Source organism: Lithobates pipiens, unplaced genomic scaffold (genome assembly GCF_037356315.1).
Source record: "Lithobates pipiens isolate NorthernLeopardFrog02 unplaced genomic scaffold, aLitPip1_a1.2 Scaffold_3, whole genome shotgun sequence".
NCBI lineage: Eukaryota > Metazoa > Chordata > Amphibia > Anura > Ranidae > Lithobates > Lithobates pipiens.
In genome coordinates this window covers 66,235,232-66,252,355 of record NW_027507790.1, presented here as the reverse complement: position 1 = coordinate 66,252,355, position 17,124 = coordinate 66,235,232, and the positions used below count along the sequence as shown (strand labels likewise).

General features: G+C 44.5%; 1 protein-coding gene across 23 annotated transcripts in view; it reads right to left on the bottom strand.

Moving 5' to 3' along the window:
- The window catches only part of RIMBP2 (RIMS binding protein 2), a 777,506-nt gene that overhangs the window by 669,360 nt on the left and 91,022 nt on the right, over positions 1 to 17,124 (bottom strand). For 21 of the 23 annotated variants that reach the window (XM_077461782.1, XM_077461794.1, XM_077461788.1 and 18 more), the window contains exon 3: positions 3,613 to 3,720. The exons of the other annotated variants lie outside the window; for them this stretch is intronic. In XM_077461782.1, the coding sequence (XP_077317908.1) occupies positions 3,613 to 3,720 (108 nt within the window). The remainder of the gene's footprint in view (positions 1 to 3,612; positions 3,721 to 17,124) is intronic. 23 annotated transcript variants of the gene reach the window in all.

Here is a 17,124-nt window from a genome sequence, read left to right as displayed (position 1 = left end):
TGACACTAGTGGGTAAGCCTGGCTTCCCCAATGACGTATGGGTGACCCTGCCCCCTCTGATGTAACACAGGTTTTAATCTTAGGAGGCGATTTCAGTGTACCGCTAGACCCTCTAGTAATACCTCTTCTGGCACTTCCTCCCTTCCATACTTTGCCTTACGCCAAATTAAGCTCAAACTCACATCCCTGACATTACATGACACCTGGCAAATTCTTTACCCATGAGACAGACTGCATCTTCTCCCCCCCCCCCCCCACAACAGGTATTCAAGATTGGATTACCTTGTGACACAGGCAGACCTACCATATCTGCACAGCGCCACTATAGAGAGCATGACATTGTCTGATCCTCACTATATCACCACCACCTTCCGATTTCCCGAGGTAGTTACGTACACCAAAACTTGGAAATTAGATGCATCCCCTCTTGCGGACTCTGGAGACTTGGCGAATCTTAGAAAGTAGCTGGGGGCCTTCTTTCTCCACAACGACACACCGGATATCTCCCCCCTGATGCAATGGGAAACCCATAAAGAATTCCTGAGCAAATATAGCCCTTCTGCCTTCTAGGCAGATGACTCACATCTAGGAGGCTCCCCTGACACTAAAGGAGTTTTTAGAAGCATTCAAAACTACTAAACCAGGTAAAAGTCCATGCCCAGACAGCTATACGGCCCTTTATTATAAGACTTTCCCAGATATTCTGGCGCCACACGTTCTCAAAGCATTTACTTCACTCCCCACCTGTCTCAGCAGGTCAGATAGACTCTTGGAAGCTTATATTTCTGTAATCCCCAAGGAACGGAAAGCCCCTACCAACGTTGCTAGCTATCGTCCAATCTCTCTCCTTAACGCGGACATCAAGCTTTATGCCAAAATTTTGGCAAATCGCCTGTCATTCCACATCCCAAGTTGGGTGGTTCTGGATCAGGTTGGATTTGTCCCTGGAAGAGAGGCCAGGGACAACACCATTAAGGCTCTGAACCTGCATACCTGGCTTACCTCCTCACAACAAGAGCGCTTCTTTTTGGCAATGGACACAGGGAAGGTGTTCGACAGAGTGGCCTTGGACTATATGAATGCTGTTTTGATCTCGCTGGGGCTCGGACCCCGTATGTGGGCTTTGATCCAGTCGTATGCAAACCCCAGGGCTCGGGTTAGAGTCAATGGCCACTTGTTGGACTCCTTCTCCATCAATAATGGAACCAGACAGGGTTGCCCCCTCTCCCCCCTGCTTTATATACTAACGCTAGAGTCCCTACTACGTTGCATAAGAGCTAACCCAGATATCACAAGTATACAGATCCGAGAATGGGAATTTAACATTGCAGCTTTTGCGGATGACGTCCTACTTTTTCTTTCCTCTCCACTGACATCTTTACCCAATCTCCTACATACACTGGAACACTTCAAACACATATCCAACTTAAAAATAAATTACTCCAAATCATTTGCTTTAAATATATCCCTACCCACGGGCCTGGCCAAACAATGTCAGCTCAATTTGCCCTTTCTATGGAAAACGGGAGCTATAACCTACCTGGGCATTCAACTCCCTGCTGATCTAACAGAGCTTTATAGTAGAAACTTTCAGACAGAATTACAGAGGATTCGCCAAGATCTCCAGAAATGGGACAGATGGACCATATCCTGGTTTGGACGACCCTCACCCTCATTCTTTGGACTCTATAAGTCCATATGCAGAACCTTACTTTGCGGTAATAAACCCCCACGGATAAGCTGGGCGAAATTGGTACTTCCCAAGGCATGCAGAGGTATTGGTCTCCCTGACCTTCAATGCTACTACTGGGCAGTCCATTTAGCGCGAACCATTGACATGAGACTACACAGTTGATGTAAAGACTGGGTCTCTTTAGAATACCTGGTAGTGAATTCGGATTTATGTTATGCTCCCTGACTCACTAGAACAAGCATTTCTCCACAAGCTTCATCACATCCCCTAGTAGGAGCTACTCTACACTAATTTGCAGGGCATGTACTGTACATGCAGTCTCAGCTAAATTCTGCCCCATCACTCCAGTGAGGGGTAACCCAGACTTTCCCCCAGGACTCTCAGGTTCCTTCTTGAGAGCCGAGTGGACACACATGGAAATGCTAGCTAAACACTTCTTCCAAAGAGACCGCTTCCTACAACAAACTGATCTTGCTAAGCTCTCCAACACTGGGGCATTCCCATTCTAGCCCTATGTCTAGCTTAAACATTTCCTAGAGAATACGTCCCGCAAGCAAGGTTTTACAAAGCTCCCCACTACCTTAGAGTAACTCTGTACTCGCTCAACCCCCCAATGCCATGAGATCTGAGATAGACAGGGAGAGCTGGGACCGCATTCATCTATACATTCACAAAGGGTCCCAGAATTTCTCTGTTCAAGAGAATGGATATAAATTAAAAAGTATTAAGAACACCAGACCTGATACATAAATTCTCCCCCTCTGTCTCTGATCACTGTTGGCTGTGTGGTTCAGAACGGGGCACATTCCTCCATATCTGGTGGGATTGCTCGGCGCTCCAACCATTCTGGCGCAAAGTACACCAACTGATCAAACAAGTGACACTGCTTCCATTGGACTTTTGTCCTGCGCAATACATTCTACATTTCGCTAAACTTTCTAAAAAACAATATTACAAGCCCGAAGCCATGCATATGATCAATGCTGCAAGGATGTGTATGCTGATCCACTGGCGGTCCACATCCCGCATTCCATCCCTGAATGGCTTAACAGAGTAGATCGTATTGCTGAGATGGAGGAGCTGATCTACTCTTCCTTGGATAACATTTCCAAATACACAGATACCTTGGAAGCATGGATAACCTTCAAAAGAACCCAATAGAATCAAGATCTTAGAAATGCCTCAAACTCCCAAATGGGGTGACTCTACCCCTGTGCGTGAAGCCAGATTCAAACTCTAACACAGTTATGATACTCGGAGGGTACTGAACACTAGAAGCTGGAGAGGGTAGTTGGTGCCGATTTCACCCCCTCTTCTCAGCAGCATTCCCCCACCTTGTTCTTCACCTCAGTACCTTCCCCTTGCTCGTTCCCTCCCCCCTTCCCCTCCTCTCCCCCCCCCCTTTTTTCCCCCCTCCCTTCTCCTCGTGTGCCCCTCTCTCTACACTTTTACTTCCCCCTTTCCCTGCTTAAATATATATAGTAGTATAGTATAGTAAATAGATATATACAACTAAATGTTATCAACATCCCTGATTTTCTGCTCATTATATAGAGATGTTTAATCCTGATTCAAAACGTTCCTATTTGACTAAATTGTAGTCATATATGTATTGATAAAATAGGCTCACTGAGCCATGGTTGTATATGCTAAGTCTGCGTTTCCCAATAAAATCTTTATGTAACAAAAAAAAAGCCATTTCAGTGTATGCAACCTGCTTGAATGGAGTACTTCAAAATGCATCCAAATTACACAAACACATGTGTCAATACACATTGGTATAAGTATTTGCCAAGAAAGGTAGTGTGCACAAGCCTTCACTCTCAATACCAAATGGCTTCTTCCTTTTTTTTTTTTATTATTGTGGGCATTATAAGTTTTGTGTCTTGGTTGTTCACATCTATCTAGAGAAAACCTACCTTGTTTTTTGTGAATTTGGCTACATTTGGCTTTCCAGATTCCTTGCTGGTTGTTTTCTGGTTTGGTTGCTTTGCGGTACAGCCTACTTTACTGATGTCAGGTTTCTGCTGTAAAATAAAACAAATAAATAAAACACACTCTATGGAAGCTATGAGGTTTCCATTGAATTTTACTGTTTTAAAGAACCCTATGTAAAAAAAAAAAATTACAACAGAATTTATGTAAGAAAATTGTATATGCCTAGGTTCAAATTGGAGCGATTTGTTGTGTGATTTGAGAGATCAAATTGCATGACAAGTCGCAGCCTATTGGAGGCAATGGCACTGTTCCAATTGAAGCGACACCAATTTTGCGACGCTGCACCGATTTGCAAAAGTAGTCCCTGCTCAATTTCAGGTGCAACTTCAATAGACAACTGGGCATGGAGCCACACAGATGTCTAAATCACCACAAGCACCTGAAATCGTGCTGATCTTGCTACTTTGAAATCATGCTGCTTCAAGTGAAGCATCAATGTGTACCAGGGCTAAAGGGAAGTATGCGGCCAAACATACTGAAAAGTAGTACTTGAGTTTCAGAATATTTATATGAAATATTTCATATTTACCTTACTAAAAATATTTTCTTCTTCTTCTTTAATACAGGGCACTTTCACCCTCTTCCTGCCAGGCCAATTTTCAGCTTTTAGTGCTGTCGCACTTTGAATGACAATTGTGAGGGCATGCAACACTGTATCAAAATTAAATTTTTATCTTTTTTTCAGACATATAGAGCTTTCTTTTATTTTATTTGATCACCACTGGGTTTTTTTTTATTTTTTGCTAAACAAATGAAAAAAATACAGGAAATTTTGAAAAAACAACAACCTTTTTCTTAGTTTCTGCTATAAAATTTAGCAAATAAGTAATTTTTCTTTTTCACTGATGTGATTGGACGAGGCTGCACTGATAGGCAATTTTAACCTGCACTGATGGGGCTGCACTGATGATCATGAACAATGTATTCACTGTGTCCTGTCAGACTTGCCGCTTATTGGCTCTTTTTTCCCTCACACAGAGACAGAGTGTCTGCCAATAAAAGGCAAGTCTGTTTACATGTGACCAGCTTTGGATGGACACAGCTTAACACATGGTAAAGGGTCACTGTGATTGGCCCTTTATTAACAATCTGTGATAGATTTACCACGATCAGTCACAGAGCGTGCCCAATGTGTGCCTCACGGGAGGCTTGCACATGGGAGGACGTCCATGGACGCCCCCCCAGAACTGGAGACAATTGAGATATTTGCCAGCGCATCTTCATGTTGAGTCCAAATGGTTGTTTGTTTGTGATGTGATTATAGTTCAATAAAAAAAGTTTAAACTCAACTTGAAGACCCGTGGTGTGCTGGCAAATATCTCCATTGTGACATTTAAGATCCAGTCTCCAGATGATGGTTGCTGCAGCAACCAGTATCCTAGAGCCTTGTCTAGGAACTTGTACGATGGGAAAATGCATGGTTACCCAAAACTGTAGAGCCACATGGTAGGGAAGCGGTTAAAACTTTTTTTTTTTTTTTTAGTAGTCCATTAAATAAGGAAAATATATACAGTACAAACAGTTTTACAGTCCCTTTAAAATATACACATACACACTATATAAACTGAGTGGCAACAGCAATGGATAAAGCAATTTAAGCCTTGTACACACAATCGGATTGTTGGCCAACAAAGCATCAGACTTTTGTCCGAAGGGCGTGTGCCGTGAACTTTTCTTGCATACAAACGGTACACAGCCAACAAACGCGAATGTAGTGACATACTACGTGGAATTTCAGCTCTTGAGCGCCACCCTTTGGGCACCTTCTGCTAATATCGTGTTTGGTGCGCATTGATTTTGAGCATGCGTGTTTGTACTTTTGGACTTTTGTGTAATGGACTTGTGTACATACGATACAAAAATCTGACAACAGACCATTGCCCGCCTAAAATTTATTAGCCTGCTAACCAACATTTGTTGGCCGAAAGTTGGACAACAATTGTCTGATGGAGCGTACTAACGGTCGGATTTTAGGCAAAGTCTGTCATCACACAATTCCCGGATGAAAAATCTGACCGTGTGTACGAACAGATAATGAACTACTGGTTTCCTGATAGATTGTGGACAGTGGACAGAAGGTAGGGATAGCAATAACTAATGGTTACTGAGGAATGCAGTAAGAACAGTTGCAGTTGTTATAGCTCCAGTAAGAAAGGTTGCAGAACTGGTCATTGACTGGAGAGTGAAGAAAAAGATGGCAGAGGGGGAGATGATCATGTAGAGAGGCATAGAGGAATTGGTTACCTTAAACTGGAGAGTGCAAAATATGGTGCAGCTCTGCATAGAAGCCAATCAGCATCAAGGTTTTATTGTCAAAATTTAATTTAACAGCTTCCAGACCAATCGCTGCAGTCATACTACGGCAGGTTGGCTCCCCTGCGTGAGCTGTCGTATCTGTACGTCAGCTCTTTAAGACGCCTCTGGCCCAAAGCATGTCCCCAAAAGCCGATGCGAGTGCCTGGTGGGTTTGATGACGCGATCGCTCATGACAGAATGAGAACGAGGATGTGTGTATAAACACACACACATCCCAGTGCTCTCAAGGGAGAGGAGACAGATCTTGTATTCATACTAAGTGTGAACACCGATCTCTCTTCTCCCCTAGTCAGTCCCATGCCCCCTACAGTTACACACCTAACGAACACAGTTAACCCCTTGATCACCCCCTAATGTTAACTCCGTCCCTGCCAGTGTCATGTATACAGTAATCAGTGCATTTTTATAGCATTGATTGCTGTATAAATGTCACTGGTGGCCCCAAAAATGTGTCAAAAGTGTCAGATATATCCGCCGCAATATTGCAGTCCTGATAAAAATCGCTAATCTCCGCCATTACTAGTAAAAAAAAAAAAATATAAAAATGCCATAAATCTATCCTATATTTTGTAGACACTATAACTTTTGCGCAAACCAATCACTATACGCTTATTGCGATTTCTTTTTACCAAAAATATGTAGAAGAATACATATTGGCTTAAACTGAGGAATTATTATTATTTTTTAAATTGGGATATTTATTATAACAAAAAGTAAAAGATATTGGCGGTTATTTACAAAAGGCAAATCCATTGTGCACTACAAGTGCAAAGTGCACTTGAAATTGCACTGAAAGTGAACTTGGAAGTGCAGTCACTGTAGATCTGAGGGGGACATGCAAGGAAAATAAAAAACAGCATTTTAGCTTGCACATGATTGGATGATAAAATCAGCAGAGCTTCCCCTCATTTCAGATCTACCCCTCAGATTTACAGCGACTGCACTTCCAAGTGCACTTTCAGTGCAATTGCACTTTGCACTTGTAGTTTGTACTTGTAGTGCAAAGTGGATTTGCCTTTAGTAAATAACCCCCATTGTGTTTTTTTCACAATTTTTGCTCTTCTTTTGTTTATAGCGCAAAAAAACAACAACGCAGAGGTGATCAAATACCACCAAAAGAAAGCTCTATTTGTGGGAAAAAAGGACGTACATTTTGTTTAGGTACAGCGCCGCACACCCGTGCAATTGTCAGTTAAATCGACGCAGTGCCGTTTCGCAAAAAATGGCTTGGTCATTGAGCAGTCAAATCTTCCGGGGGTTATTCCGGGGGTGGTTAACAAGCTACCATGCACAGCTGTACCAGATTTTGCACTCTCTGGTTTTGGTAATTCGTTTACCAAATATTTTATTAGTAGAAAAATAAATTCAACAGTAGTATGACAGTGTTATGGCTACATCAAACATAACAAAGAAAAAGGATCCCAGCAGAGGAATGCAATAAGCATGGTACATTATTCGTCAATGCAAAAGAAAACATCTTCTGTAAACCACCAATTAGAGCATTCAGTGCCCCTAATTATACTGTACGATGAGCAAAAAGCCCCGAGCGATAAAAGGAAAGGGCATATATACATGTATTAGCTGTATATTAGTTATGTAACCATCTTCACTAAACCGACTCCAGGTGTGTCAGAAAGAGAATAGTACAGAAAAAGAAAAGTGTTGAATCAGGAAGTGAAAAGTAAGAGGGAAAGAAGAGAAAAAAAAAGAAAAGGGGAGAGAGAGTCCATGGGGGGGGGGGGGGGAGGGGTTTAATGTGCCGAGATGCCATTAAATTGAAAGAAGTATGTTGTTAAACCTGGAGGGTTGGTTGCATGTAACCCATGACTGCATGTAACCCATGACAAAGTTGGGCGAACAGTCCCCGCGTGTGTACGCGGCCTAAGGCCGCGTACACACGCGGGAACTGTTCGCTCAACTTTGTCCGCTGAACAGTGTTTCGGCGGACAGTCCGCTCGTGTGTGGGCTTTCAGCGGACAGTTTCAGCGGACAGTCTGCTGAACAAAGTTTTTCGGAAATTCCGAAAAACTGTCCGCTGAAACTTTGTTTCAGCGAACAGTCCCCTCGTGTGTAGGCTTGTTCGTCAAACTAAGTTCCGCGCATGCTCAGAAAGGATTTACACGCCGAAGTTTGCATTGCAGTGTATAGGACGTCGTATTTTTCGTCCCGTCGTACGTGCCGTTCACGTCATCGCGCACGGTTTCAGCGGACTGTTCGTTCGTCGTGTGTGGGCAAGTCCATCCATGCTAATTTTGAGCGGACTGTCCGCTGAAACTGTTTGACGGACAAAGTTGAGCGAACAGTCCCCGCGTGTGTACGCGGCCTTAGAAATTTATAGTGAGTTTCAGAGGCTAGGGCTGCCAGTTTCTTGTTAATCATAATGTCATTCATAAAGGTTTTTAACTGCTTCAAAACTAAGCACAAGCGTTTTCCATGCCCTTGCAAAAGTCAACCTAGTTGCACTAAAAAGGTGTACAGCCAACTGGCGTTTTGCACGAAGGAGTTCTGGGATAGGTTTACAAAGAAGGGCTTCATAGGGGTCTCTTTTAAGATGGGAATGAAAGATATTACGAAGAAGGGTATAAACCCTGACCCATAGTCTACAGCAGTGGTCATCAGGGCACTGAGGACAGAGGGGACAGGGTTGATGACCACTGGTCTACAGACTTTAGCTTATGTCCACCAAATGTGCGCCATTGTTCCCTCCTGCGAGCAACCCCTAAAGCAAAGAGGGGAATAGGATGGGATGAAACTTGCTCATTTATCTGGCGTGTAGTACCATCTATAGAACACCTTGTAGGCATTTTCCAGAATGAACATTCCTAGAACTCTTGGTAAGTGCTATTGTCATGACTTGCTAGTCCAGCTGTTTTCCCAAGTCATTCTCCCACTGAAGATGATATGGTTTCACAGTTTTTTTTTTTTTTTTTTGAGGAGATGATTGATGAATAAAGCAAGGATATTAATCCCGGGAATGAGGTTTTGACCTGCAAAAGCTTTCAAATGGGGTCAATGTGTATGGGGTGGCCCTTTTTTTGAGTTGTTGGAGAAAGTGTCTAATTTGTAGATAACTGTAATGTTCCCATAAGGGGATATCATGGGAAGATCTAAGAGCGCCAAAAGTTAGTATTCTTGTTGGGGTAAACAAAGAATGTATGTCAATGAAGCCATTGTGAAGCTGCAGTGTAATATGCTTGGAGGTTGGGAACCGAGAAGCCCCCATCGATCCTCCGAGCGTATAAGACCTGTTTATTAAGTCTGGGTTGAGTACAGCCCCAGATAATGTTCAAGAGTTTGCGTTGATTTATTTGCAGTATGTATGAAGCAAATCGGGTCTGGTAGTACTGAGAAGAAATATAACAATTTCAGAAGATAGGTCATAAGAACTGCAGAGATCCTGCCAAACCAGGATAAAGGGAAGTGAGACAGGATGAGAGTATGTCAGTAAGTTTCCTAAAGAGAGAGGGGGGAAATTGGCCTGGTATAACCCATCATACTTATGGGTGAGTCGTATACCTAAATAAGGCAACGAGGGGGGCCACTGAAATGGGAAATTTGTTTTCAGGGATGCCAGTTCCTACGGGGGAAGATTTACAGACATCGCCTTAGACTTAGTAGGATTAACATGCAGGCCCGAGAGAGACGCAAAAGCTTCCAAAAGGGAGAATAAATTTGGTAACGAAATTCTAGGTGATGTCAGAGTCAGTAGGATGTCATCTGCAAACAGTGATATCTTATGATCAGAACCAGCAACCTCAATACCTTTTATGTCTGGATGTGAACGGATCGCCTCTGCCAGGGGTTCCATAGCCAAGACGAGAAAAAATAGACAGCCCTGCTGAGTGCCCCTCCAAATAGGAAAAATTGAAGATTCAAAACCATAATATTTGATTTTAACCTGAGGGGCATCATATGGTGCCATCAACCAGCTCAAAAACAAAGTATCAAAGCCATAATGGAGGAGTACAGTCATAAGATAAGGCCAGGACAGGGTGTCAAAGGCCTTGTTCACATTCAGCGATAAAAGCATTGCTTCAAGAGAGCAGCTATGGGCAAGATGTTGCAATTGTATTATTCCCCTAATGGCATCCCCTGCCTGTCTCTTTGGTACAAAACCAACTTGGTCTTTTTTAATTAAACGGGGAAGGAATTAATTCAAATGGTTAGCCAATATTTTGGTAAGGATTTTCATATCAATATTAATAAGGGATATAGGTCGGAAGTTGGCCCAAGAGGAATCATCACGGTCGGGTTTAGGCAAAATTACTATATTAGCTGTCAGGAGGTCAGGAGAAAAATTCTGGCCATTTTTGACTGAATTATGCATAGCCGTTAAAGGAAAGGTTAATCACATCAACTAGTTTTCTATAATAAAGTGCCGTAAAGCCATCCGGACCTGGCTTCTTGCCCACTTTCAGGTCTTTGATACATTGGATATCACAGTCCTTAAGGTCCATGTGTACCAGGGATATGGTTGGCAGCGAGATGTGCTGCAAAAAAAATAGGATTTTTATAACAGCTCACCTGTAAAATTCCTTTCTTCAAGTACATCATGGGACACAGAGCCACAGTATTTATTGAATGGGTTATATAGGCACCACTAGGTGATGGACACTGGCACACCCTAGACAGGATGTTTAGCCCCCTATATAACCCCTCCCCTTACTGGGAGTACCTCAGTTTTGTAGCAAAGCAATATATGTGTACTAGAAGAGGGAAGGGACCTCTGTGTCCCATGATGTACTCGAAGAAAAGGATTTTACAGGTAAGCTGTTATAAAAATCCTATTTTCTTTTTCGTACATCACGGGACACAGAGTCACAGTACTTACTGAATTGGATGTCCCAGAGCAATGCTATCTGAGGGAAGGTAGACACAAACAAAAGTAGGGTGCAATCAGAACTGAGGACCTTGTACTGCTGCCTGCAGCACACTGCGAGCAAACGCGATATCCTCATGCCTTCTCACATTCACCCGATAGAATCGGGTGAATGTATGGACTGAAGACCAATTTGCGGCCTTGCAGATTTGAGCCATGGGGGCCTGGTGATGCACCGCCCATGAAGCACTAACAACCCTGGTGGAGTGCGCTTTGATTTGAAAAGGTGGAACTTTCTTCTTCAAACCATAAGCTTGAACAATTACCTGTCGAATCCACTTAGCAATAGTAGATTTTCACACTGCCTGACCTTTTTAAGGACCTTCAGGCCACACAAACAAAACATCCGTTTTGCGAATCTGAGCAGTCGCCTCCAAATAGGTTTTGACCGCTCTCACTACAGCCAGAGAATGTAGTGACTTTTCTTCGGTAGAACAGGGATATGGAAAAAATGAAGGCAGAACAATATTCTGGCTTAGATGAAAACCTGAAACCACCTTTGGTAGAAAGCTAGGATGAGCATACAATACTACTCTATCCTTATGAATAATTAAATATGGCTCTTTACAAGAAAGAGCCACCAATTCTGATACCCCTCTTGCAGAAGAAATGGCTACCAGAAAAATTAGCTTGCTTGTCAAAAGGACCAAGGGAATATGCTGTATCGGCTCAAAAGGCTGTTTCTGTAATGCTGACAGAACTAAATACAAGTCCCAAGGGTTCAGGGGAGGACTAAACAGTGGATTAAACCCCGTTACCCCCTGTATAAAGCTTCCGACCAAAGAATGCGAAACAAGCGGAACGTTGAAACAACACCGACAAGGCCGTGACCTGCCCCTTGATAGTACTCAAGGCTAGCTTAACCACTTTCAGACCGGACCATTTTGCTGGTAAATGACCAGAGGTCTTTTTACACTTTGGCACTGCGCTGCTTTAACTGGTAATTGCGCGGTCATGCAATGTTGTACCCAAACAAAATTTGCGTCCTTTTCTTCCCACAAATAGAGCTTTCTTTTGATGGTATTTGATTGCCTCTGCGATTTTTATTTTTTGCGATATAAACGTAAAAAGACCGCAAATTTTGAAAAAAAATGATATTTTCTACTTTTTGTTATTAGAAAAATCCAATAAACTCAATTTTAGTCATACATTTAGGCCAAAATGTATTCAGCCACATGTCTTTGGTAAAAAAAAAAGTCAATAATTGTATATTTATTGGTTTGCGCAAAAGTTGTCACATCTACAAACTAAGGTACGTTTTCTGGAATTTACGCAGCTTTTAGTTTACGACTGCCTATCTCATTTCTTGAGGTGCTAAATTGGCAGGGCAGTACAAAACCCCCCCAAATGACCCCATTTTGGAAAGTAGACCCCCTAAGGAAATTGATAAGAGGCATGTTGAGCCCATTGAATATTTTATTTTTTTGCCTCAAGCGATTGAATAATGAGAAGAAAAAAAATATTTTTTTTTTTTTACACAAAGTTGTCACTAAATGATATATTGCTCATGCATGCCATGGGCATATGTGAAATGACACCCCAAAATAAATTCTGCTGCTTCTCCTGAGTACGGGGATACCACATATGTGGGACTTTTTGGGAGCCTAGCCGCGTACGGGGCCCCGAAAACCAAGCACCGCCTTCAGGCTTTCTAAGGGCGTACATTTTTGAGTTCACTTCTCACTACCTATTACAGTTTTGAAGGCCATAAAATGCCAAGATGGCACAAAACCCCCACAAATGACCCCATTTTAGAAAGTAGACACCCCAAGCTATTTGCTGAGAGGCATGTTGAGTCCATGGAATATTTTATATTTTGCCACAAGTTGCGGGAAAATTACAAACTTTTTTTTTTTTTTTTTTTTTCACAAAGTTGTCACTAAATGATATATTGCTCACGCATGCCATGGGCATATGTGAAATAACACCCCAAAATAAATTCTGCTGCTTCTCCTGAGTACGGAGATACCACATATGTGGGACTTTTTGGGAGCCTAGCCGCGTACGGGGCCCCGAAAACCAAGCACCGCCTTCAGGCTTTCTAAGGGCGTTACAGTTTTGAAGGCCATAAAATGCCAAGATGGCACAAACCCCCCCCAAATGACCCCATTTTGGAAAGTAGACACCCCTAAATTTAGGGGTACACTAGTGAGACTAGGTAATAAATGGCGGGTGCCCTGAAACTATAAAAAAATAACTAACCAACCAGCGTCACCTGTAACAGTTATATGGTGATCACTGGTGAAAGGGTTAACTAGGGGGCAATCAGGGGGCTTTATGCGGTAGTATATGGGGGTCCCTGGCGCTATAAAAAGCTGCGGCGAACCTAAATACCTACCTGCCTAACTAGCGTCACCTGTGACACTAATACAGCGATCAGAAAAACGATCGCTTATTAGGCTGGGTTCACACTGGAGCGATGCGGGAACGCCACGAATGCGCGGCGGGTTCCCGCATCGCATGCCTCCCGGCGGCAGTTCACACTGCCCTATGCGAACTGCTGGGAGTGTCAGTGAAATGTTAATGACACCCCCAGATCAGTTCGCATATCGCAGTGCGATCTGCAAACTTGGATCGCATGGTGTGAACACCCATGCGATCCAATTCTGCTGCGGACCAAAAAAAGGGTCCCGTGCGAGTTTGCGGCGGGTGCGACACGAATTCAGCCATACTATCTGTATAGCTGAACTCGAATCGCACAGAGATCGGATGTGATTTGCACTGCAGTGCGGTGCGAATCACATCCGTTCTCATAAACCGCTGCAATGTGAACCCAGCCTTAGTGACACTGGCGACGGGGGGTGATCACGGGGTTAAACCTTTATTGGGGGGGTTAGGGGGTACCTTAGAACTAAAGAGGGCTAACCCTAACTGCCCTAACAGTTATTAGTCACAAATGACACCCGCCGGGTGATCAGGGGGTTAAACCTTTATTAGGTAATAAATGGCGGGTGCCCTGAAACTATAAAAAAATAACTAACCAACCAGCGTCACCTGTAACAGTTATATGGTGATCACTGGTGAAAGGGTTAACTAGGGGGCAATCAGGGGGCTTTATGCGGTAGTATATGGGGGTCCCTGGCGCTATAAAAAGCTGCGGCGAACCTAAATACCTACCTGCCTAACTAGCGTCACCTGTGACACTAATACGCCGATCAGAAAAATGATCGCTTATTAGGCTGGGTTCACACTGGAGCGATGCGGAAACGCCACGAATCCGCAGCGGGTTCCCGCATCGCATGCCTCCCGGCGGCAGTTCACACTGCCCTATGCGAACTGCTGGGAGTGTCAGTGAAATGTTACTGACACCCCCAGATCAGTTCGCATATCGCAGTGCGATCTGCAAACTCGGATCGCATGGTGTGAACACCCATGCGATCCGATTCTGCTGCGGGCCAAAAAAAGGGTCCCGTGCGAATTTGCGGCGGGTGCGGCGGGTGTGGCGGGTGCGGCGAATGGCTGAACTCGAATCGCACAGAGATCGGATGTGATTTGCACTGCAGTGCGGTGCGAATCACATTCGTTCTCATAAACCGCTGCAATGTGAACCCAGCCTTAGTGACACTGGCGACGGGGGGTGATCACAGGGTTAAACCTTTATTGGGGGGGTTAGGGGGGTACATTAGAACTAAAGGGGGCTAACCCTAACTGCCCTAACAGTTATTACAGTCACAAATGACACCAATGCAAAAAATAAAATAAAAATGACATTGGTGTCACTGTAACTGGGGGGCAGGGGTAATTGGGGGGGTGATCGGGGGGGTGTGAGTGTGCCTGGCATGTTCTACTGTGTGTGTAGAGTGTTGGTGCAACTCACCGATCCGCTCTCCTCCGTGTCGGAACGAAAAATACCGACACGGAGGAGAGAATACATCACTTCCTCTCCTGTGTTTACATTACAGGAGAGGAAGTGATGTCACGGGGGATTTCTATTCGTCGGGAGCGATCGCGAGGGGGTGGCCATGAATGAATGGCCGCCCCCTCGTCCCGGATCGCTCCCGGACGAAAACCGACCGCCGCAGGCACCGGGCGGGGGCCCGATCGGGCCCCCGACCCGCGGGAGGCAAGGGACGTACATGTACGCCAATATGCCTGCCCGTGCCATGCTGTCGACGTACATCGTCGTGCGGCGGTCGGCAACTGGTTAACAACTTCAGCTCTTTGGATGTAGGTAGTGAAGGTAGGACTACTGGAGGGATGCCTTTCATACATAAATCAGTCATAATGTGCTAGTATGCAGTGCATTCTAACACATTCTGCCAGGGCCGTCTTTAAGGCAGGGCAAAAGGCGCAGCTGCCCTGGGCCCTGTCATTGTTGTGGGGCCCAAAGCAGCTGCCTCATACTTGCCAACTATCCCAGTTTACATTCCCTTGTCCCTTGAAGTTTTAGTCCTGTGCTGCTACTAATGCTGCCCAGCTCTGCCCTATTGTGTACAGATGACTCACCTGCAGACCTGTGCTTACATGTAAATACTGGCATTCATATGTAAATAGCAGTCACATGCATATGCAAATAGCTGAAGCCAATGGCATTGATATGTAAATAAAGGCAGCATTCATAGGTATAGCATGCCCCCCTGCAGTGAGGAGAAGATGTGCTGTAACCTATTGCAACCAGTGAGCAGTATTACTGTACAGTAATCTCTAGCAGCCAATCAACAAGCAGAAATGTGCTGTAACCTCTAGCAACTAATCAGTGAGCCTTAAGGAGTGCTGTAACCTCTAGCAACCAGTCAGTAAGCAGTAATGATATGCTGTAACCTCTGGCAACCAATCGCAATCGCTGCCTGATCTGATACAGTAAACTGATTTTAAGTCTAGCTGCTATTTATTTTATGTCTCAGAGAAGGTGGAGAGCGAAATTGCATGGGGGGGTTAGGGGGGTACATTAGAACTAAAGGGGGCTAACCCTAACTGCCCTAACAGTTATTACAGTCACAAATGACACCAATGCAAAAAAAAAAAAAAAAAATGACATTGGTGTCACTGTAACTGGGGGGCAGGGGTAATTGGGGGGGTGATCGGGGGGGTGTGAGTGTGCCTGGCATGTTCGACTGTGTGTGTAGAGTGTTGGTGCAACTCACCGATCTGCTCTCCTCCGTGTCGGAACGAAAAATACCGACACGGAGGAGAGAATACATCACTTCCTCTCCTGTGTTTACATTACAGGAGAGGAAGTGATGTCACGGGGGATTTCTATTCGTCGGGAGCGATCGCGAGGGGGTGGCCATGAATGAATGGCCGCCCCCTCGTCCCGGATCGCTCCCGGACGAAAACCGACCGCCGCAGGCACCGGGCGGGGGCCCGATCGGGCCCCCGACCCGCGGGAGGCAAGGGACGTACATGTACGCCAATATGCCTGCCCGTGCCATGCTGTCGACGTACATCGTCGTGCGGCGGTCGGCAACTGGTTAACAACTTCAGCTCTTTGGATGTAGGTAGTGAAGGTAGGACTACTGGAGGGATGCCTTTCATACATAAATCAGTCATAATGTGCTAGTATGCAGTGCATTCTAACACATTCTGCCAGGGCCGTCTTTAAGGCAGGGCAAAAGGCGCAGCTGCCCTGGGCCCTGTCATTGTTGTGGGGCCCAAAGCAGCTGCCTCATACTTGCCAACTATCCCAGTTTACATTCCCTTGTCCCTTGAAGTTTTAGTCCTGTGCTGCTACTAATGCTGCCCAGCTCTGCCCTATTGTGTACAGATGACTCACCTGCAGACCTGTGCTTACATGTAAATACTGGCATTCATATGTAAATAGCAGTCACATGCATATGCAAATAGCTGAAGCCAATGGCATTGATATGTAAATAAAGGCAGCATTCATAGGTATAGCATGCCCCCCTGCAGTGAGGAGAAGATGTGCTGTAACCTATTGCAACCAGTGAGCAGTATTACTGTACAGTAATCTCTAGCAGCCAATCAACAAGCAGAAATGTGCTGTAACCTCTAGCAACTAATCAGTGAGCCTTAAGGAGTGCTGTAACCTCTAGCAACCAGTCAGTAAGCAGTAATGATATGCTGTAACCTCTGGCAACCAATCGCAATCGCTGCCTGATCTGATACAGTAAACTGATTTTAAGTCTAGCTGCTATTTATTTTATGTCTCAGAGAAGGTGGAGAGCGAAATTGCATGGGGGGGTTAGGGGGGTACATTAGAACTAAAGGGGGCTAACCCTAACTGCCCTAACAGTTATTACAGTCACAAATGACACCAATGCAAAAAATAAAATAAAAA